At 43.1% G+C, this 24,053-nt stretch overlaps 1 protein-coding gene across 17 annotated transcripts in view; it reads right to left on the bottom strand.

Annotated features, from left to right (window-relative positions):
- Window positions 1–20,412, bottom strand: part of LCOR (ligand dependent nuclear receptor corepressor) — a 159,161-nt gene extending 138,749 nt beyond the window's left edge. For 3 of the 17 annotated variants that reach the window (XM_032281154.1, XM_032281156.1, XM_032281169.1), the window contains exons 1-2: window positions 19,540–20,003; window positions 19,180–19,253 (exon numbers count right to left, since the gene is read on the bottom strand). In XM_032281154.1, the coding sequence (XP_032137045.1) occupies window positions 19,180–19,253; window positions 19,540–19,616 (151 nt within the window). In that variant the 5' untranslated portion in view covers window positions 19,617–20,003. Of the gene's footprint in view, window positions 1–18,817; window positions 18,883–19,179; window positions 19,254–19,539; window positions 20,004–20,272 lie in introns of those variants that run through there. The other 14 variants (XM_032281161.1, XM_032281170.1, XM_032281163.1 and 11 more) reach the window with 11 other exon arrangements.
- Between the last annotated feature and the right edge of the window lie 3,641 nt (window positions 20,413–24,053).

The following is a 24,053-nucleotide window of genomic DNA, read 5'->3' as shown; positions in this document are numbered from 1 at the left end:
AACAATATGAATGCATTTAGACTCTGAAGTCAGAAAGTCTTAGATTCACATCATCAATTCTAGTACATCTATGAATTATTTAATTATCCTAGTCACCATTCCTACATAAGTAAATATAAAAATGAGTATTGGCTGGCACAGTGGCTCAAGCCTGTAATCCCAGCACTCTGGGAGGCCAAGGCAGGTGGATCACGAGGTCAGGAGTTCAAGACCAGCCTGGCCAACATGGTGAAACCTCACCTCTACTAAAAATTCAAAAATTAACCAGGCACAGTGGCAGATTACAGCTCTAAAGTAGCTGTAATCCCAGCTACTTGAGAGGCTAAGGCAGAGAACTGCTTGAACCTGGGAGGCAGAGGCTACAGTGAGCGAAGATAGTGCCACTGCACTCCAGACTGGGTGACAGTGAGACTCCATCTCAAAAAACAACAACAACAGGCCAGGCGCGGTGGCTCACGCCTGTAATCCCAGCACTTTGGGAGGCCGAGGCGGGTGGATCACAAGGTCAAGAGATCGAGACCATCCTGGTCAACATGGTGAAACCCCATCTCTACTAAAAATACAAAAAATTAGCTGGGCATGGTGATGCGTGCCTGTAATCCCAGCTACTTGGGAGGCTGAGGCAGGAGAATTGCCTGAACCCAGGAGGCGGAGGTTGCAGTGAGCCGAGATCGCGCCATTGCACTCCAGCCTGGGTAACAAGAGCGAAACTCCGTCTCAAAAAAAAACAAACGACAACAACAAAAAAAAACAACAACAAACACACTCTTTTCAAGTTGAGTTACAGATTAAATCGGAAAAATACCCGTTTAGCACAGAAGTGCTTGAAGAATACCTACTGTCATGAATATGAAGAAAAGGGCCAAGCACAATGGCTCATCCCTGTAATGCCAGCACTTGGGGAGGCCAAGGTCAGTGGATCACTTGAGGTCAGGAGTTCGAAACGAAGTTTGTATACACTGAAGCATCAGAAAGCAAAGATATCACCTTTTCAGCCACCCATGTGGACAATCTATGGTTGTGTGGCATCAGCATAAAATTACCTTTAGGCTAGGCCAGGTACATTGACTCATGCCTCTAATCCCAGCACTTTGGGAGGCTCAGGTGGGAGGATTGCTTGAGCCCAGGAACTTGAGACCAGGCCAACATGGTAAAATTCCATCTCTACTAAAAATACAAAAATTAGCTGGGTGTGGTGGTAGGTGCCTATAATCTCAGCTACTCAGGAGGCTAAAGCAGGAGGATTTCTTGAACCTAGGAGGTGGAGGTTGCAGTTGAGCTGAGATCACGCCACTGCACTCCCGCCTGGGCAACAGAGCAAGACTCCATGTCAAAGAAATACAGAAAGAAATGAAAACTTGATGTTTGCTGATGTCAATTATAAATGGCCCCAATTCTTTGTCCCTCCATTTAACTAGGCCTTTTGCCAGGTAACTTTATAATATCATCCTACCATTACTGTGGGCTCAATTATGTGATTTAGCCAACGAGATATTCATTTAGCCAATGAGTTATCTCATTGAGCCAATGGGATAGTAGATATTACACAAGCAGAGGCTTGAAAAGCTGCTTATTTCTAAATTATTTGTATATTTCTGTCATGCCAGGGTTGTACGATTTGGTTCTGTGTTCCCACCTGAATCTCACCTTGAATTGTAATCCCCATGTGTCTAAGGTAGGACCAGGTGGAGGTAATCAAATCATGGGGGCAGTTTCCCCCACACTGTTCTCGTAATAATGAGAGTCTCATGAGATCTGATGGTTGTTTTGTAAGTGTCAGGCATTTCTCTGCTTGCATTCATTCTCTCTCCTGCCACCCTGAAAAGAGATGCCTTTTGCCATGAATTTAAGTTTCCTGAGGCCACCCCAGCCATAAGGAACTGTGAGTTAATTAAACCTCTTTTCTTTATAAAATTACCCAGTCTCAGGTATTTCTTTATAGCAGTGTGAGAACATAATAAAACAAAGGGTAACACCCCAAGCTATCCTGCTGAATGTGAGAAACATAGAACAGAGACTAGTTGCCCCAGTTATCCCAACTTAGGTCAACCTACATATGCCAAATCACCCCAGACATGGGAGCAAGTCCAGCCAAAATCAGCAGAGCCGCCTAGTCAACAACACAGCTGACATGAGCAAGCCTAGACTTGATTAACTGAACCTCAAACTTCTGAGTTCAATAAACTCTTCTAGTTACATGTCACTAAGGTTTTGTGATTGATATGCACCACTACTGTGACATCAGGTAATTGAAACACTATCTTATTGTGGTAGGTGATTAAAGAAAATCATTTTTATTCTTCCTTTTATGATATTAAAAGGTGACAACAGGCTGGGCATGGTAGCTCACGCCTACAATCCCCGCACCAGGGAGGCCGAGGCGGGCAGTTCACTTGAGGTCAGGAGTTCAAGAGCCTGGCCAACATGGCAAAACCCCATCTCTACTAAAAATACAAAACTAGCTGGGCATGGTGGCACATGCCCATAATCCCAGAGCTGAACTCTGCCTCAAGAAAAAAAAAAGTGACAAAAATATTAAAATAAAGCTTATTCCTATTATCATTACAAATTAACTATTCAAGCATATCTTTAAAACTATTACAAATGGAGAACTAATGTTTAACTTCAACAAAGTTTACACATCTTAAAATGTTTTAAGTTTGGCCAGGCGCGGTGGCTCATGCTGTAAACCCAGCACTTTGGGAGGCCGAGGCAGGCGGATCAGGAGGTCAGGAGTTCAACAACCAGCCTGGCCAACACGGTGAAACCCTGTCTCTACTAAAAATACAAAAATTAGCCAGGCATGGTGGCAGGCACCTGTAATCCCAGCTGCTAGGGAGGCTGAGGCAGGAGAATCACTTGAACACAGGAGGCAGAGGTTGCAGTGAGCCGAGCTTGTGCCATTGCACTCCAGCCTGGGCAACCAGAGCAAGATTCTGTCTCGAAAAAAAAAAAAAAAAAAGTTTTAAGTTCATGAACAATAGACAAAAACCAGAAAAGAGAAAGCTATTTACATTGTAACAAAATGAAATTGTTTCATAGAAGTAATAAACGCTGATAAAAACAGAGACAAGGCCGGGCGCGGTGGCTCAAGCCTGTAATCCCAGCACTTTGGGAGGCCGAGGCGGGTGGATCACGAGGTCAAGAGATCGAGACCATCCTGGTCAACATGGTGAAACCCCGTCTCTACTAAAAATACAAAAACATTAGCTGGGCATGGTGGTGCGTGCCTGTAATCCCAGCTACTGAGGAGGCTGAGGCAGGAGAATTGCCTGAACCCAGGAGGCAGAGGTTGCGGTGAGCCGAGATCGCGCCATTGCACTCCAGCCTGGGTAACAAGAGTGAAACTCCGTCTCAAAAAAAATAATAATAAATAAAATAAAAATAAAAATAAAAATTTAATGCCATGTATCTTCCTGTAATTCTGCAACCAGCCTGTTTTTAAATTCATAGTTCCCTTCAATTTTCAGTTCATCATGCTTGATCTTTCTTTTTAGAGATGGGGTCTCACTATATTGTCCAGGCTTGTACTGAACTCTTGGGTTCACTCGATCCTCCCACTTCAGCCTCCTGAGCAGATGGGATTACAGGCCTGAGCTACTGCTCCCAGCCTCAATCTTTCTGCTAATGGCTAGCATACCATTAAGTGGCATGTGTTCATTGTGATGCTGATGGATCTACTCTTTCAAGATCTAATCAAGACCATTTTCAGCTTTATGCAGTGCTTTTCTATTTTTCATTAACTTCTGTTCATCACTTTCAACACAGAACTTTAACAGTTTTTCCTTCTGTGTTTTTCAGGTCATACACAGTGGTCATTCCAACACCATACTCTTCTGTAAGACATTTCAGACATCACTGTCCAGTTTTTCCAACAACTTGACTTTCTTTGCTAGTAATGCTTCTCCTGTTTCTTGTTTCACCCACAGGGATATCTGCAGGAAGTCTTTTTGACAATTCCAATAACATCTTTACACCAGAGGCAGAGAATAAGCAAAAAAACAAAATGAGTGATGCACAGAGGTCTTGGTCCTATCACGGGGCATCATGGGGAACCTGCCACTGACACATCTGGTCTGCACACATGCCATCTTATTAGAGGGCACACTTGCATGGGGGAATCTCAGCATATATAGAAAACATGTACCTCAGCTGAAAAGCACTGGGTGGATTTTTTTTTTCCTTTGGGGGACACTGAATAAACTGTTGTGTACCTGCATTTTGACTGCAACTCATCACATGAGGTCAGGTGTGGAATTCCACTTATGGTGTCACTTCAGCATTCAAAACGTTTTAGATTTTAGAGCATTTCAAATTTGGGATTTTCAGATTAAAGATGTTCAACCTGGATGGCTGGGTGTGGTGGCTCACGACTGTAATCCCAGCACTTTGGGAGGCCAATCACCTGAGGTCAGGAGTTCAAGACCAGTCTGACCAACATGGAGAAACCCTGTCTCTCCTAAAAATACTAAATTAGCCAGGTGTGGTGGTGCATGCCTGTAATCCCAGCTACTTGGGAGGCAGAGGCAGGAGAATTGCTTGAATCCAGAAGGCAGTGGTTGTGGTCAGCTGAGATTGCACTCCAGCCTAGGCAACAAGAGCAGAACTCCCACTCAAAAATAAATAAATAGATAATCTTGACCAAACAACTCATTCAGGACTGTCACCAGTGTGTGGTTTTTTTTTTTTTTTTCTGGAAAAATTAAGTCCCACATAAATTTCTATTATAGCTCCTGATAACTCCTTCCTAAGTCTTCTTACGTAAACAACTTCATGTAGTTTTGAGAAATAACAACATACATTTTTCAACCATTTAACAGAAACACACCTTCCATTTTTTTTTTTCCAAAATAAAGTTTAAGTCCTCAGGAAAAGGGGGAAAAAAGGCAAATGCTGTCTAGGACTTTAGTCTTCCTAAAAGACTTCTTAAATGTCTGTGGAAAATTCTAGCTTCTCTTTTCTTTTTTTGAGACAGAGACTCACTCAGTTGCCCAGGCTGGAGTGCTGTGCCATGATCATGGCTCACTGCAGCCGTGACCTCCCAAGCTCCAGCAATCCTCTCATCTCAGCCTCCTAGGTAGCTGGGACCACAGGCATGTACCACCACACATAGCTAATTTTTGTTATTTTTTGTAGAGACAAGGTTTCACCGTATTGCCCAAGCTGGTCCTGAACTCCTGGGCTCCAGCAATCCTCTCACCTCAGTCTCCCAAAGTACTGGAACCACTGCCCCCAACCCGTTTTCTCTTTTCTATTTTTACTCTATTTATGCACTTAAATACCTTTACCTTTCACCAGTAAAATGTACTAATCTTTGATTTGGATATGTTACATAAAATTAAGCAGAAGTTCTTCTCCTAAGGTGAAAGGCACCAAAGGGAATGTTCTCTTTTAGATGAGATTGTAAATTTGTAGCCATAAGCCATAGGTCTTTTTGAAATTGTTTTCAGTAGATGTATGGGGATTTCTCAGTATATATCTATTTATTTTAACACGCCAGAATCTATTTTAATAAAAACTATACAATAAAAGCCTATACATAGTAAATATACACACAAATAAAAACTGGTTATACAAGTCTCACAAGGGAAATAGCTTTAACATTTTATTCATATCTTTTTTTTTTTTTTTTTTTAAGAAGCCAGCACAGCCAGGCACAGTGAGAACATTTTGGGAGGCTAGGATGGGAGGACCACTTGAGCCCAAGAGTTTAAGACCAGCCTGGGAAACACAGGGAGAGCCCCCCATTCTCTAGAAAAAAATTTAAAAATTAGCCAGGCATGGTGGTACACACCTGTGGTCCCAGCTTCAGGAGGCTGACATGGCAGGATTGCTTGAGCCTGGGAGGCTAAAACTGTAGTGAGCCTAGATCACATCACTGTACTCCAGCCTGAGTGACAGTGCAAGACCAAGTCTTAATTAAAAATTAAAAAAAAGAAAAAAAAAAAAAGGAAAAAAATAAATAAAGCCAGTACAACAAAATTCCAGTGACTTTTTTTTTTATTTTTTTGAGACAGTCTCACTTTGTAGCCCAGGCTGGACTACAGCAGAGTCATTTCGGCTCACTGCAACCTCTGCCTCCCGCTCCTGGTTCAAGCAATTCTTCTGCCTCAGCCTCCACAGTAGCTGGGATTACAGCCAGAGGCCACCATGCCCAGCTAATTTTTGTATTTTCAGTAGAGATGGGGTTTTATCGTGTTGGCCAGGCTGGTCTCAAACTGACCTCAAATAATCTGCCTGCCTTGGTCTCCCAAAGTGCTGGTGTTACAGGCATGAGCCACCATCCCTGGCCAATTGAATCATTTTTAAAAGATGTATTAGCTCTATTAAACATTGATAGAAAAATGACCAAAGGTTCTTCTCAGTAACAATGACCAAATATTTATAGGCTTCTTGATGTTCACCTATAATTATTTTACTATAATCAGTTAAGTCCACATACATGGTAAACTTTGTCAGCTTCTTTACTAGGCGAATAAAAATTCATATAACCTAACTCATATGAGATTAGTGTTTATATCATTTAAGGTGCAACAAAAGAGCCACATGTGAAATGTGAAATGCTCATAAACACTAATGTTCCCCTCATTTTTTTTTTTTTTTTACTATTACTGAAGGCAAGAAGCTTCCCATTTTATTTGATAGGAATTTCTCCTTGTTGCCTTTGTCACAACATCTTCCTGTGCTTGCTAGTAAGCATTATTTTCTCTAAGACCAATGATGTATGAGTTATCAAAATAGTATATTCATTTAAAAAATTTATTCAATTTCTTCTTCTTCTCAGTAATTACACATTACTCAGCAACTTCCTTTTCTGTCACACAATTTAAAACATTGCCAGCTGCACCAAATTTAAGTCACATAGAAGGCTGTAAGTGAAGAAAAGGCATTTGGCTAGATTCAGGAGTCCTGAATCCTGACCTAAATCTGCTTTACCTGTTTGCCCCTCCACCAGCCCTCCACACCTCCTTGAGGTCCCTGGGAAGAGTATCAATAGAAGAAAAGGCCAAGCAGCTACTGTTACCACAAGGCCTTTGTTACAAACCTCTGTGAATTAGGCTGGTCCACACAGAAGACTCACCAGGTGTAGAATCTGTATCACTCAGATATCCTCTGCTGCCTTTTCCCTCTCCTAAGCCTATGCTCCAATCTCAGCTAATGGTGTAGAATGGCCAGTTGAGCAAGATAGGAAGGAAAATTAAGCTGGTAGAAATATTCAGCTCAGAAACTCATTTAGCTAACAAAACTAAAAAATCGAAAAGAAAAAAGGAAACACAAATAGGACTGTAACAGCTGAAGAGAAGGAGGCAAGGTATTCTAGTCAAGGCCAGAGAACAGAAAATTATAAACTCCTGTTTATGGTACGATTATGGGTAGAGAAACCAAAATACCTTAATGTAAGACATAAAGCACATAAGCAATCAGTAATTAGAAACAAAGAGGACAACTTAATGGAAATTCTAAAAGAAGGGCATATGCATAATACTGAAGATTGAAGGCTAGATAATAAAGACAGACCCCCATCTCTACAAAAAATAAAAATATGCCGGGTGAGGTGGCTCACGCCTGTAATCCCAGCACTTTGGGAGGCCGGGGTGGGCGGATCACCTGAGGTCAGGAGTCCAAGACCAGCCTGGCCCACATGGAGAAACCCCATCTCTATTTTTTATTAAAAAAGAAAAACAAAAAAACAAAAAATAAAAATATTAGCCAGGCACCATGGAGCGTACCCGTAGTCCCAAGCTACTTGGGAGGCTAAGGCAGGAGGATCACTTGAGCCCAGGAGTTGGAGGTTGCAGTGAGCTAGAATCATGTCACTGCACTCCAAGCCTGGGTGACAGAGTGAAACCCTGTCTTAAAGAAAAAAGATTAGCTAGGCGTGGTGGCTCACGCCTGTAATAATCCCAGGACTTTGGGAGGCACAGGAGGATGGGTCACCTGAGGTTGGGTATTCAAGACCAGCCTGATTAACATGGAGAAACCCCATCTCTACTAAAAATACAAAATTAGCTGGATATGGCGGTGCATGCGTGTAATCTCAGCTACTCAGGAGGCTGAGGCAGGACAATCACTAGAACTCGGGAAGCAGAGGTTGAGGCAAGCCAAGATTGCGCCACTGCACTCCAGCCTGGGCAACAAAAGAGAAACTCCATCTCAAAATGGGGAAAAAAAAAAAAAAAGGAAGATTAAAGGGCGTAAAATTTTGAATTCCAATCCCAGGTCTACCGCACTGTAGCTGAGTGATTATGAATGAATCTATAATCTACCTAAATCTGTTTCCCCAGCTGTAAAACAGATGTTAACAGATGTTTTCTGCCAGACACTGAGGCTCATGCCTGTAATCCCAGCACTTTGGGAGGCTGAGGCAGGAGGACCACTTGAGGCCAAGGGTTCAAGATCAGCTTGGGCTACATAGCAAGACCTCATCTCTGCCAAAAACAAAAGAAAACAAAAATTAGCCAGGCATGATTAAACATGCTGTAGTGTAGTCCCAGATACTCCAGAGGCTGGGGCAGGAGAATCACTTGATCCCAGGAGTTTTGAGTTTACAGTGTGCTATGATCGTGCTGCTGCATTCCAGCTAGGATGACAGAGCCAGACCTTGTCTTTAAAAAAACAAAGAAAACATGCTTGCACTGACTGGAAGGAAAAGGAGTAGCCAAGTAAAAGTTCACAAATACCTGCACAATGGGAACAATAAAAAAAGTGAAAAACAAGAGATCATCAAACTGAACATGTGCATGTCTCAATTTAATTCAACATTTGCCTCCTCTACATACAATGTATACTTCAAAAATTTGTATAAACTAGGGGCGGGCCATGATGGCTCACACCTGTAATCCCAGCACTTTGGGAGGCCGAGATGGATGATCACTTGAGGTCAGGAGTTTGAGACCAGCCTAGCCAATATGGTAAAACCCCGTCTCTACCAAAAATATAAAAACTAGTGGACTGTGGTAGTGGCATGTGCCTATAATCCCAGCTACTCCAAAGGCTGAGGCAGGAGAATCACTGAACCTAGGAGGCAGAGGTTTCAGAGAGCCGAGATCATGCCACTGTACTCCAGCAGGGGCAACAGAGCCAGACTGTCTCAAAATAAAAAGAAAGCGATTTAGACAATTTTTGTATAAACTCATCATTCTAAACGTATGAGGAGGCTGGTACTATATTAAATCAGATACAAATTATTTACAACACAATTCGTATCTGATTTAATATACTAACAGGCTGTAACAAATTTGCCTTTGTGGTAAATTTACATTTTCACATCCAGATTTTTCTTTTACCAAGTAGGATACAGTCTGTAGATCCCTTTAGTTTCTCTTTCCCTTTACACTGTGAGTTTAGAAAAGGTAAAAGCATGCTTTTACCTTCTGCAAAGCTCTAAAAAAAATCACCTAAGAGAAGTATACACAATAATCACTTATTGATAATGATAAAATGATTCAAATTGTATGAAAAATAAGCTAATCATGAGATCAAACAACAGTAACAGACTACCTAGTATTATAAATAAAAATAATAATGCTCTCATCTGGTGGAGTGGCTTGAGCCTGTAATCCCAACACTTTGGGAGGTTGAGATGGGAAGACTGCTTGAGTCCAGGAGTTCGAGACCAGCCTGGGAAGCATAATGAGGCCCCCCATCTCTATATTTCTTTTTACTTAATTTTTAAAAACCAGGTTTTCCAATGATAGCAACTATGGAAAATAATACTGGTGTTTACAACATCTTCTAATTCAGAAAGAAAGTCTTGTCCAGGCACGGTGGCTCATGCCTGCAACCCCAACACTTTGGGAGACCAAGGTGGGTGGATCACTTGAGGTTAGGAGTTCAAGACCAGCGTGGCCAACATGGTGAAACCCCATCTCTACAAAAAATACAAAAATTAGCTGGGCGTGGTGGCTCACGGCTGTAATCCCAGCCGCTCAGGAGGCTGAGGCAGGAGAATCACTTGAACAGCAGAGGTTGCGGTAAGCCAAGATCACACCACTGCACTCCAGCCTGGGCGACAGAGTGAGACTCCATCCCCCCCCCACCAGAAAACAACAAAAACCAGAAAGTCTTGATGTGTATCATCTTTAACAGAGGTTTAAAAAAAAAAGAAACTACCTAATTTCAAACAGCAATTGAAGCAAGTTAACTAAAAAGTATGATTCTGGGCTGGGCACAGTGGTTCACGCCTGTAGTCTCAGAAATTTGGTAGGCCGAGGAGGGATGATGATTGAGTTCAGGAGTTCGAAACCAGCCTGGGCAACATGGTGAAACACCATCTCTACAAAAAAGCTGAGTGTGGTGATATGCACTTATAGTCCCAGCTACTCAACAGGGCTGAGGTGGGAAGATCCCTGGAGCCCAGGAAGCAAGGTTGCAGTGAGCTGAGATCTGGGCATGAGATGCCGTCTCAAAAATGAAAAAAAAAAAAAAAAAAAAAAAAAAAAAAGTAAACAAGTTCACTTCTAGAAGAGTACAGTTCTATATTTTCTTACCTGAGAAGTTACATAAATATTTCAGATTTTTCTAACATTAAAATATCATACAATTATTTCTATGGATAATAGGAAAGTATATACACTGAGGGAAACCCTAATTGCTTTAACAAGATAACTAAATGTTTTCCAATTGAGTAATTTCTTTTGTTTTTTTTTTTTAGGACGGGGTCTTGCTCTGTCATCCAGGCTGGAGTGCAGCGGCACAATCTCGGCTCACTGCAAACTCTGCCTCCCAGGTTCCCAGGTTCAGCGATTCTGCTGCCTCAGCTCCTGAGTAGCTAGGACTATAGGCGCTCACCACCATGCCAGGCTAATTTTTGTATTTTTAGTAGAGACAGGTTTCACCTTGTTTGCCAAGCTGGTCTTGAACTGCTGACCTCAGGGTATCCGCCTGCCTTGGCCTCCCAAATTGCTGGGATTACAAGTGTGAGCAACTGTTTTTTTGTTTTTTTTTTTTTAAAGAATATAAAAAATTAATTTAACCACCGGATGGAGGTCACATTCTTTCTTTCTTTCTTTTTTTTTTTGAGCAACTGTTTTTTAATATCCACCTCTACCTTCCCACATTTCTAAATAAGATAATGTGTAAGTTTTCTAGAAAGTATAAAATGTGCCATGCAGATATAAGATGGTGATACCATTAATAGATCTGCTGGTATTTTCTGCTTTCTGTGTCAAGTTTTAAAGAGTTAATTATTCACCTAAAATTTTGCACATTTCAAAATTCTTGGGAGACAACTGTATGTTTCTAAATAATCCCCTTCAAGCTTTGTAAAACACCTTGATGAACTTTTCTTTTTTCATCAGACAGGGTCTTGCTCTGTCCCTCAGGCTGGAGTGCAGTGATGCAATCAGAACTCACTGCATCCTCGACCTCCTGAGCTCAAGCGATCCTCCCACCTCAGTCTTCTGAGTAGCTGGGACTACAGGTGCACAGAACCACACACAGCTAATTTTTCTATTTTATGCGGAGACACGGTTTCCGTTGCCCAGGCCTGTCTCGAACTCTTGGGCTCAAGCAATTCCTCTGCCTCAGCCTTCCAATGTGCTGGAATTACATGCGTGAGCCACCATACCTGACTTGTGATGGACTAACTTTTATTGATTTAGAAGTTATAAGAAATGCTGCTTTACTTCAAATGGCATAGTTACAATAGTTTTTAATACAATTGAAAGGCACAACTGAGTAGAATTTATTTTTTCTCTTTAGTCTCCGGAGAACATTTAAAGTCTAAGAAGTTTCTTTAGACTGGTCTAGGCCAGGAGCAGTGGCTCATGCCTGTAATCCCAGACCCCGTCTCTATTTTTCTTTAATCTAAATTTAAATATATACATATATATATATGTATATATATATATATGTAGAAGAAATTTTAAAATAGGCATGTCTGAAGCATATTAATTTCTCGTCTCCCAATACCAATTTTGAAACATTAGTCTACACCACTAGTAACAGCCACCTTTTTCTTTTAGCAAACCGTCTGACTTCTCCTGCTCTTACAACAAATTCACTTCACACAAGACTAAATCCTTCTATTTCCCTCAATTATAAGAGTTTCATTATAGTAAAGAATCAACAAATCCTAGTTTTACAATGTAAAATTCACATGCTTACACAATAATGAATTCAGGAAAATGATTAAGCGATATGCTAAAAGAATCTACAACTCTCTTGAACAAATAGTAGATTAAAATATGAAACAAAGGAACAAAAACAAGATGAAAAATCATTAGAAGATGCCAATCATTACTACACAGCTTTCCTAACTTGCCCTTCACAATCCATTAAGCAAAGGATTCTCAATCTAATTGTCACCTACCCCATAAGATAGTTTCATCCTTAAGACATCATTTGTAACAGACCAAATCTAACCAATTTGAAAATAGAAGAAACCAAGAGTAACAAAGAAATTTAAACAAACACTTTAAAAACAGTATATTTAATTTAGCACCACCAAAAAACAAAACATAAGCTGGGCAGGGTGGCTCATGCCTGTAATCTCAGCACTTCGGGAGGCCAAGGCAGGAGGAAGCTAAGAAGTTTGAGACCAGCCTGGCTAAAAGGGTGAAATCCTGTATTTACCAAAACTACAAAAAGATTAGCTGGGCATGGTGGTGCCCACCTGTAATACCAGCTACTAGGGAGGCCGAGGCAGAAGAATCACTTGAACCTGGGAGGCAGAGGTTGCAGTGAGCCATGATCATGCCACTGCACTCCAGCCTGGGCGACAGAGCAAGGCTTCGTCTTGAAATAAAAGAAAAAAGGAAAAAATTGCCATAAATTGTATAACTTGTCAGATGTCTGGGTTTTATAAAAAGCAAATAAAAAATGTAAATTTCAAATATATTGCTAGTGAGATTCCTCACATTACCTAAATTCTCACTATTCAATCTCAGAAATGGGATAGATTCATTCAAAACATCTGTGATAGGGCAATACAGAGCAAAGGCATCCTTCTCTATCCAAACTCCTGTCATTTACTACCCAAAATTCAGGAATAATATAGATTTAAACAGTATGATATACCACATTATCTGAACTTAATATTTGAACCCTCATCACAAAAGGCAGAAATTTAGATTTGGATTGAAAAGTAAATGAGTGCCATTATATAACCCCATCAAATAACTAACTATTTTAATAACTGATAGAAAAGATGTTTAAGAAAGCTTTTCTTGGCCGGGTGTGGTGGCTCACACCTGTGATCCCAGCACTTTGGGAGCCTGAGGCAGGCAGATTGCCTGAGGTCAGGAGTTCAAGACCAGCCTGGCTAACATAGTAAAACTCCATCTCTATTAAAAATATAAAAACTAGCCAGGCATGCTGGTGTGTGCCTGTAGCCCCAGCTACTCCGGAAAGCTGAAGCAGGAGAACCACTTGAAACCTGGGATGCAGCGGTGCAGCGAGTGGAGCCAAGATTGCATCACTGCACTCCAGCAGCCTGGGCAAACACAGTAAGACTTCATTTCAAAAAAGAAAGAAAGAAAGCTTTTCCTGAGAATTTTATTTCATTCCATTACTATGCTCATTATTCTCCTCACAAGGTATCCTGAGTTTAGCTTTTGTTACAGTATATCTGCTTATGTGTTCATCTGAACTTGTTCTCAAATGGGGAGTATGAGAAAAAAAAAAATTTGCAAAGCATGTATTGGTAAGTATATCCAGAATATATACAGAACTCTTACAATTCAACAATGAAAAGATAATAACCCAATTTTTAAAATGGGCAAGGGATCTGAATATATCTCCAAAAGCATATGCAAAGATGTTCAACATTATTAGGAAAATGCAAATCAAAACCACAATGAAATAAATCTGTCTTTTTAAAAATATTTTGTATTTTATTTTTTTCAAACATGACTTCATACTCACTAGAATATTATATAATCAAAGCAGACAATAACAAGTGTTGGAGTGGATGTGGAGAAATGGAACTCTCATATACTGCTGGTAGGAATGTAAAATAACTGCAATCACTTTAGGCAACAATTTGGCAGTTCCTACAAAATTAAAACAAAGTTACCACACGACCCAGTAATTCCATCTTAGGTACATACTCAAGAGAACTAAAAACAAATGTCCACATAAAAACTTGCATGCGCCGGGCGCGGTGGCTCAAGCCTGTAATCCCAGCACTTTGGGAGGCCGAGGCGGGTGGATCACGAGGTCAAGAGATCGAGACCATCCTGGTCAACACGGTGAAACCCCGTCTCTACTAAAAATACAAAAAATTAGCTGGGCATGGTGGCGCGTGCCTGTAATCCCAGCTACTCAGGAGGCTGAGGCAGGAGAATTGCCTGAACCCAAGAGGCGGAGGTTGCGGTGAGCCGAGATCGCGCCATTGCACTCCAGCCTGGGTAACAAGAGCAAAACTCTGTCCCCCCCCGAAAAAAAAAAAACTTGCATGCAAATATTCACAGAAGCATCATCCATAATAGCCCAGAAGTGGAAACAACCCAAATGTCCATCAACTGATTAATGGATAAACAAAATGTGTTATGTCCATACAATGCAGTATTATTTAGCCATAAAAGAAACAAAGTGCTAATAATGGTACAACATGGATGAACCTTAAAAACATTATGCTAAGTGAAACCAGCCAAACATAAAAAGCCATATATTGCATGACTCCAATTACATGTAATGTCCAGAATAAACAAACCCACAGAAACAGAAGTAGATTAGTAACTGCCAAGAGCTAGGTCATAGGAGGAATGAATGTGGGACTGCCTATGCACATGGGGTTTCTTTTTTAGGAAATCAAAATGTTCTGAGGGTGGGTGTGGTGGCGCACACCTGTAATCCCAGGACTTTGTGAGACTGAGGCAGGAGGATCACTTGAGCCCAGGAGTTCAAGACCAGCCTGAGCAACATGGCAAGACCTCACCACTGAAAAAAATGAAAATATTCTGGAATTAGACAGTGATGATATATACACAACCTTGTATTCGAATAAACAAAATTATAATTCACATACCATAACAATTTAGTGGTTTTTTGTTTATTTGAATTATAATTATATTAAAAGTGAAAAAAAATTCAAGGTATGGACCACTGTATTTAGGATACCTGCTGCATACAAGAATGGTCGATAAAATGAGCTATTGGTTTATACTGAATTTTATTTCCAAAACAACGTGCAAGTGTATGGAACAGTAAAAAGAACTTTAAAATAAACACAGACTAGAAGATAATTTATACAGTAGTGATGTAAAGTTTTTCATTTGCAACTATGAAAAATAACAGCTTTGCTTATTTGCATCTATCCAATATCACAAACGGAGATTCCATACAACAGATGGACAGACTTAAAGGAAATATGAATCAAGAGAGAGGTTCAGAGTCACATCGAAACAAATCAAGCCCTTCTGTTGAGCTTTCCAGGCCAGTGTGCAAACCAGGGAAGGAAACCTATCCATTATTTAATATACACCTTTAACTGCCACACTTCACAGCAAATATTCTTTCCAATATACCAAATCCAACTTCCAAGGATGAAAATTTGTCAATCCTAAAGGTATTCCAAAAATAGATTTGGAATAGCAATGGAAGGTATAGCCTCCAAATGAGCTTGCTTAGAAGATAATACTTCTGTGGATAATATTGTCCTGTAAAAAGTGGTTCAAAAAGGAATCCGTATAATTTTTGTAGAGTTCCACAATGAAATTCTTAGCTAAAGGAAACATTCCTCCCCTGAGCTAAGGAAAGACATGTACTGCAAACTGCAAGTTGCCTAACAAAAAGTCTCCACTTTCTAACCTGCATTAGAAAATCCTACAACCTACCTTTGCAAAGCTATCATGCGTATGTCTCTTACACTAATCACGAACTACTGTTTAAACTGACAACACTGTTGTCCTTTTTTGCTCATGCCGTTTCTCATGAATGGAATGCCTTTTCCTTATTCATCAGAATTAAGCAAAAATCTACCACCTTATTCATGAAATCTTCCATCATCTCAGGAGAGATTTCTTTCACTTCTAAACACCCCAGCACCATCATATGACACACTATGTCTTGTACAATAACTGAATATATTACATTTTCTCTAAAGTCGAAAAGTTCCTGAAGGTTGGGGAAGCTTTCCCAGTAACTTTGTCCACACTGCCTGATAAAAGACAGATGCTTATTTAAATGACGTAAACACCTAACTGCGCTTCATCCTCAAGACAGCAACAAGTGATTAGGCAGGTACTCTGAAGGGGCAAGTTCCAACAAGCAGGTGGCTAACGCCTATAAGCCTAGTACTTCGGGAGGCTGAGACAGGAGGATACCTTGACGCTAGGAGTTTGAGACCAGCCTAGACAACACAGTCAAATCCTGTCTGTGTTTAAATTTTTATTTCAATTACAAAGAAATTTAAATAAAAATAAAAGTGGCATCAAATAACCAATTCTCACTACATAAGAAATTCCAGGTCATCCTGTGTAGCCCCATAAGACTAAAAAAATGGCATTATTCAAACACTTCCTAGAATTGCTCCAGCTACAAGCACATTTGAGGAAATTAGGGCAATCTGAAATAACTTTCTGAAAGTCAAAGAGACTCATCTGCTGTCCTATATTTAGCCAAGCTAGAGCTAAGCTGAAATCACCACAACTTTCCCAACATTAGGAAGAGCTTCTTGAAAATATGGCAAGGGCAAGGTGCAGCGGAGCAATGGGTTACATCGTATCAGGTGCTACATCATATCAGGCACAGAGAGAGCCTAGATCTTCCTGGAATCTAGACTGATCATCTTAGTCTCAGAGGACTCCTTAATAATTACCTGGTAACCAAATATCCATCTTGATCACAGTCACTGTCTGAACCCAGGACTAACTCCAATTTAACTAAACCTAATCATTTAAGCACCAACTTCACCACCACTGCCACCACAACCACCACCATCACCACCACCACCATCACCACCTGCTCTCCAAAAAACTATTAACAGAAGGCAGAATTCGATTTTAGAAATGACTGAGAATTAATTTTTAATCTAAAGTTCTGTAAATTAAATACTTTTCAGAAACCAAATGACCCTAAAGTATTAAGATAATCAGTCAAGAGAATCAAATAGGTTAACTGTTTAGAACCAAACCCATTAAATGAGGAATTATTACATCTGGAAGTAAACAAGTTACCTTTTGAAAGGTATATGGATCACTGCCAGTCCTTTTAAATATAGAAAGTTCTTAACACTACAATTAATTTACTTAGAATGCTCCTCTTAAAGAACAAAATTACACATAATAAAAGAAAACATGAAGCTCCACTGATTCTAGTTCGGAGACTATGAATACATGTTACTGCTGAGATTAAAATATTGCTCTGCACTCTGGACTCTATAATCTTCTGAACTTTACTACCTTTAAAGTGGAAATTTGGAGATTAAAGTATGCTTTAAGAAATTTGATCATCAGATTAAAATTTGCCTTTAAAAAGTGAACCCAAATTTTGATATTTACAGAAATAATTTTTGAGTCATAATGTCAAAAATCAAAAAGACAGCCAGGCACAGTGGCTCACGTCTGTAATCCGAACACTTTGGGAGGCCAAGGTGGGAGGATCACCAGCTCAGGAGTTCGAGACCAGCCTGGACAAAATGGTGAAACCCAGGCTCTACTAAAAATATAAAAATTAGCCAGGCATGGTCGCACACACCTGTAGTCCCAGCTACTTGGGAAGCTGAGGCAGAAGAATCTCCTGAACCCGGGAGGCAGAGGTTGCAGTGAGCAGAGATCACGCCACTGCACTCCAGCCTGGATGACAGAGCGAGACTCCGTCTCAAAAAAATAAAAACAAAAACACATCTTGTCACGCAGCAGTAACTAACCACTAACTAGCAATGATTGATAAAATGGGGTCCTGAGGCAGGAGGTCAAGATTAAAAGCAAACAGAATGAGAATAAGATACACGACTAATTAAAACCATCTAAACTATAGCAACATGAACTTAGAAAATTCACAGGATATGACATTATAAATTTCAAAAGCTTTCAAAGACTCAAAAGCTCTGCTGAAAAAGCCAATCACGAAGAAACACAAAACATACAAGAACTAAAAATTCTTCAAAACAATTCCAGCATTTTTTATTAACACGCAATTCTAAAAACCCATTAATTTCAAGCTTCTCAAAACCTACTATATGCTCTCTTCTACGATGGTCCGAAATAACACGTAATTCAAAAAGTACTTAAACTGATGTAACATTTTAGTAAATGTATAATAGGTTTGAAAGAATAAAACAAGCAGAGATAGAGCAGAGTACAGGATAACCGATAGCCAAAAGACTGTTTTCTGGAGGGCAGCACTGGTCTTGGATTGGCAGGAGGGGAATTTTGAAATATACTCATGAGACGAATTATACCAAAAAACTGACTCATGCCTTTATTATTTGCACAAGCATATGTATGAAAATGTACTTTTAACCTTTGGACAACTAAAGTGATATCAGATACCTTAGAGCATTGTTGCCTATATTAATTATGGGGTTACAGTCTAAATCCTTAACAAAACTCATGTTATACATTTTCGTAATGAAAAGCTGCAGAAATGGAAAGGCTTATATTCTTTAAGTAAAGGTTACCTGATTTTTCACTGGTTTAAAGTTTCAGTTTTGCTTTTTAATCTATTATCAAAAACATCTCTTGTGGGACATTGTAAAGGGCAGACCCTCCTGTCAAGCCAGAAGGCTTAAACACAAAGACACTGAGCTAACCAAGTGCTGTAATTCTTCCAAAGTGAGCCTCTCCACACCCCCTCCACCCTTCCCCCCAACAGATATGTCTATTAAATCAGTGTCTGTTCTCCCCCTCGCACAACAAAGAGAACTTCTCACCGCATGAAATTGCCGCTGAATGGACACCAGAAAGCAGGATTTGCATAATTCCTTCCAACGAAACCCTGTCGGGAAGGAGGGGATGAGGGGCCCAAGCGAACGGATAGAATCTAGTAGATTCTGCCCGGGAAGACCTGGTTCCCAAGAATATTGCCCCAGGGGAGAAGGGGCTGGAATTTTGTGCCTCCCCGAGGACTGGGCGTGGGGGACAGAGGACGACGAGAGGGCATCTCCCCACACACCAGCAGCACCGAAGCAAAGACCGGGAAGTAACAATGCTGGAGGACAGGAGAGTCAGACACAAGGATGAACTGGGGCTAGGGGGCGGCGGGCGGAGCGGAGACACCACACGGGCCACTTACTTTTTGGAGGGGGGTTAAATATATGAGTTAAGCCCTTATGGTCCCGCCGGCCGCCGCACAGAGGGAAACGGGACCTTGGGAGAGAAAAACAGACAAAACACACAGTGTGAGAGGCGCAGCTCGGCCGCCTGGCCCCTCCCGGAGCGCCCCAGTCCGCGCTCCCTCCGGCCCGCAGGGAAAAGCCACCCGCGGGCGGCCCAAGGTCCGGGAGGCTGTGGGCAGACAGGGCAACCGGCGAGGCTGCGGCTCCGGCCAATCCCCGGGAGGGAACGAGAGCGACCCCCGCCGGGGCTCCTCGTTCGGACCCGGTCCCACCCCCTCCTCCCCGCCGCACGACACCGAACACAAATACGCACACACCGACCCGTGCGTCGAGGATTAACTCCCCGGCCGCCGCCGCCCGCAGAGGAAGTGCAGCCGCTGCCCCCCGCGGCCATGACACCCCACTCGGCTCGGTCAGGCGCACCCGGGGACTGTGACAGCTCTGGCTCCCTCCGCCCCCATCTCCACCTCACGCTTCGCACACGCCCGAGCGCCGGGCGCCCGCCTGCCGCCCGCCGCGCGTGCACGCAGGGCTAGGGGCGCGCCCCGCGCGTGGGGGAGGGGCGGCGCGGGAGGAGGACGGGGGCGGCCGGAGCGCCGGTGGGGGCTGAGCACGCCCGCGCCCCTGGCGCCACCCTCAGTGCAGAGGCAGCGCCGCGGGGCGAGTCGCCACAATAAGCCCGTAGCGGCGCCAGGGCGCCGGGCCCGGAGCGGGAGCGGGATCGGGAGCAGGAGCTGGGGCGGGAGCGGGGAAGGGGGAGCGAGTAGGCGGGGAGGAGGAGCGGGAGGGGGAGGAACACGCGCTCCCGCCGAGAGCCCGCCCCGGGGAGGCGCGCGGAGGGGAGGGGCCGGCGCGCGCTCGGCGGGGCGGGGGAGCCCGCCTGGAGGTCGCGCGCGCTCGCACTCCGGGGGGTGGGGGAGGGGGACGCTCCAGCCTAAGAGGGCGGGCGGGCCAGAGCAGCAATTGCCACTTCCCCGGCTCCCTCCCTGGTCCGGGGCGGCCGGCACAGGGGTGGCCTGAGGGCCCGCGGCGGCCGGCGGAGGATCTCACCTACACAGTGAATGAGCTTGTGGCGCCACGAATCCAGTTCTTGCCGAAAGCCGCGTCTCTCAACGGAGCATTGCTGCCGCCTACACACCCTCGCCATCTTCTGCCGCCCGCCCGGCCCTGCCTCCGCCGCGGCCCCGCGCACGCCCAGCCGCGTCGCCCGGGGCCGCGCACGCACCCGCGGCCCGGGCGTCGCGCCTCCCGCCGGGGGCGGTGCGGGGGCAGGGCCGGCCTCACCTCCCCGTGGCCCCGGCGTGGCCCAGCGGCGGCCTGGGCCCGCGCGCCCGCCCCGCGCGCCGCCTGCCTCCCGCCGCCCGCCGGGCTGCGGTCCCGCAGTCCTACTCCCCTACTCAGCGGCGGCCGTCGTCTCTGGCCGTCCGGGACGGCGCCTTCCCACGGCCGAAGCTCAGCCCCGCCGGCCCCGCGCCGCCGTCGCACATTTCCCCAAGGCCACGGCTGCCCCCGCCCTCCCCGGGGCTTTTTGTTTTTTACGCCAGGCCCATTTATCGCTTCCAACCTGCCTATCGCTTGGCACCAACTGTTGCAAGTTCCGTAGTAACTGCTGCTCTGAACTTCTCGGTCGAAACTGCTCCTCCCCAGAGCCTGCTTAAGAAGCAGAAATAAGAATAAATGCCCGGATGCCGGTGGAGGCACTGAGCTCTAAGGTTTTCAAAGGTGAAATGGATACACGTTATTAAGTCATTCGGAGACTTCGCCAACATTGGGAAACCCAGTAAAAAGTGGAAATCAAGCGCTTTAAATTAAAAAATATATAGGTTTCTACTGGCAAGACTGATCGTAGGCGAAATTCTCAAGGAATTTCGGAATATTGTGCCCAAGTGAGAATGATTTTAATATTTCAAAAAACAGACTTAATTAGGAATACTTAAAGCAGTCTATTGGAAGTGCTTTAATTTCAGGTTTCAGGAAAGGGCTGGAAGAGAAATATTTTCGATGACCAAACCTCTTGGAATCTATCTGTGTCATTTAAACGTAATGCCGGTCTTAATTTTGTGAGTGTTACCTCGAAGAGAACGAGGAGAGAAGAAAGGGGAACGAAAGGAGATAGGGAAAAGAAGTGGGGTAGAAAAAAAAAAGCAGAAGAGTTCGCCCTATATCAGTGGGCCTAGTACCCTAGGATTCTGTCCTCTTCCCCCCACCTTTGGTGTTTAAGATTAAGGACAGTGCGTTCCTGCTTTTAGAAATTTAAATTTAAGTTTGAAGACTTAATTTTAATTACTGTAGTAAGTAAAGCAAAGTCGTTAAATACTTGACATCAGGAATCCCATTGGTGTATTGATTTAGGTCTTTTCAAAGGTGGTGGTCCTGGTTCTCTGCACCAGCCACTGGTGGAATGGCAGAATCGCGTATCTACCCATACACAGATGGACTGGGTGGGCCTCGGGTACGGGTGGCTTGAAATGCAAATGCAAAGTCGGAAGGCGCCTTCCCGGGACTCCTCTCACTCCTACCCCACCTCGCCAATCTTAAAATATTGATCTTTCCACAATTCTCAAACGTCCACAATATTTCATTGGCATAAGAGTATTGTCGGCCAGGTGTGGTGGCTCACTCCTCTAATGCTAGGACTTTGGGAGGCCTAGGAGGACGGATCACAAGGTCAGGAGTTCGAGACCCGCCTGACCAATATGGTGAAACCCCGTCTCTGCTAAAACTACCCAATAGGAACAAAAAAAAAAAAAAAGACCGGGCGTGGTGGCCCACGCCTGTAATCCAAGCACTTTGGAGGCGAAGGCGGGGGGATCACCTGAGGTCGGGAGTTCAAGACCAGGCTGACCAACATGGTGAAACCCCGTCTTAAAAAAATTTTTTTAAATAAAAAATAAAATTAGCTGGGCGTGGTGGCGGATGCCTGTAGTCCCAGCTACTCATGAGGGTGAGGCAGGAGAATCGCTTGAACCTGGGAGGCGGAGGTTGCAGTGAGCCGAGATCGTGCCATTGCACGCCAGACTGGACGACACGACGAGACACGCTAGGAAGTATTGAGTTTCTGGGTACATAATACATAATAATGTCCTGAGTGATGAGGGGAGAGGACTAATACGAGATAAAAAATGGCTATGGACAACCATCCTTCACGTGTGATAACAGGACGTCTTGTGTCACCTGAAACTTCCTTTCTTCGCCGCTAGGTGGCGAGTTTGAGTCTTTTGCTGCCTTTAACCAAGTTTCTATCGTGTTTGGAGAAAGTATAGTTCAGTTTCAAATAAATAAACAACGTGTAATTCTAAAATGAGTAAATAATGAATGCATTTTCCAATCACCCCACGTTAATTTGTTTAAAAAACAATCAAGCCAAGAGTAATAATTCCTCGACATAATCTTAGTCTCAGATGTATGGATTCAGAGAATCCTAGAGGCTTTAGAGATCAATTCTGTGAATGCTCTTAATTATGCAATTGGAAGCCCAGGCAAATAAGGTGACGACGAAGATTACATAGTTGCTGGGTAGAGAAAGGGCAACAAAGCCAGGAGACAAGTCTCCCAATTTCCAATTTAATGCTAGTTCCACTCTAAGTCCCAGTTTCTGCTTCACTTATTTTGAGTTGGGAACTAACTCATGGTTGACTCGTCACAAAGACCTATTTGGAAGAAAGGATAAGGGAGGTAATAATAACAGCTAATATTCATTGAGTATGTACTATATGTTTATCATTGCAGCATTATTTCACTCCAGCCAAATAATAATGCTATGAGTAGATAATTACCACATTTTCCAAATTAGGGACACAAGACTCAGATGAGTTAAATGCATTTGTCAAGATCACATAGCTACCAAATTCCCACTAAGATCTCTGTGACTCTAAGCCCCTCTCAATTGCCTTACAAGTAGAAAATTGTCTGGGCTTGGTGGCTCTTGCATATAATCCCAGAACTTTGGGAGGCGAAGGCGGGCAGATCACCTGAGGTCAGGAGTTCAAGACTAGCCTGGCCAACAAGGTGAAACCCTGTCTCGACTAAAAATACAAAATGATGGCTGGGTGAGGTGGCTCACACCTGTAATCCTAGCACTTTGGGAGGTCGAGGCAGGCAGATCACTTGAGGTCAGGAGTTTAAAACCAACCTGGCCAACACAGTGAAACCCCATCTCTCCAAAAAAAAAAAAAAAAAAAAAAAAAAAAAAATTAGGCGTGGTGGCGGGTGCCTGTAATCCCAGCTACACGGGAGGAGAATCTCTTGAACCCAGGAGGCAAAGGTTGCAGTGAACCAAGATTGCACCACTGCACTCCAACCTGGGTGACAGGGCAAGACTCCGCCTCAAAAAAAAAAAAAAAAAAAAAAACACATATCTTCATGAACCCTCAGACTCTGGAGTTAGGTACTGGTTATTTAAGCCAGCTTTTGTGGGAATTGCCTTTGATTAACCTATTAAAGAGGGAAAGGGTATGGAGTCCAAGCCACTCAAGAAACTGGATATCCCCCAAGAATGACTTGGGTTACCAGCTTTGGACCCTTGGAAGATGAATAAAATCCTCCTCACTGGTTTTTCTTTGCAAATCCATTTGCTTTTATTTTTCTAATAACTATAAACTCTATTTTCCATGTTCTCAGGTCCCTTGGATAGACAGATATAGCTTGATTTCAGAGCAGACATAGGCCAAGAAACCATGGCATTGAGTGTGCTGAGTCCAGACAAATATTTATACGTACATCCAAATTTGAAAAGAAAATGTATTTCTTTAGGTTTCAAACACTGTAATAGATATAATGCAAAAATAAAAACCTATTATAAAGTTTTTTTAAAAAATACAAAAATTGGCCA

Source organism: Sapajus apella, unplaced genomic scaffold, assembly GCF_009761245.1.
Source record: "Sapajus apella isolate SASKATOON/1434 unplaced genomic scaffold, GSC_monkey_1.0 scaffold13, whole genome shotgun sequence".
NCBI classification, from domain to species: domain Eukaryota; kingdom Metazoa; phylum Chordata; class Mammalia; order Primates; family Cebidae; genus Sapajus; species Sapajus apella.
Note: the sequence above shows the minus strand (reverse complement) of the source record. Positions and strands in the feature narration are given on the sequence as shown.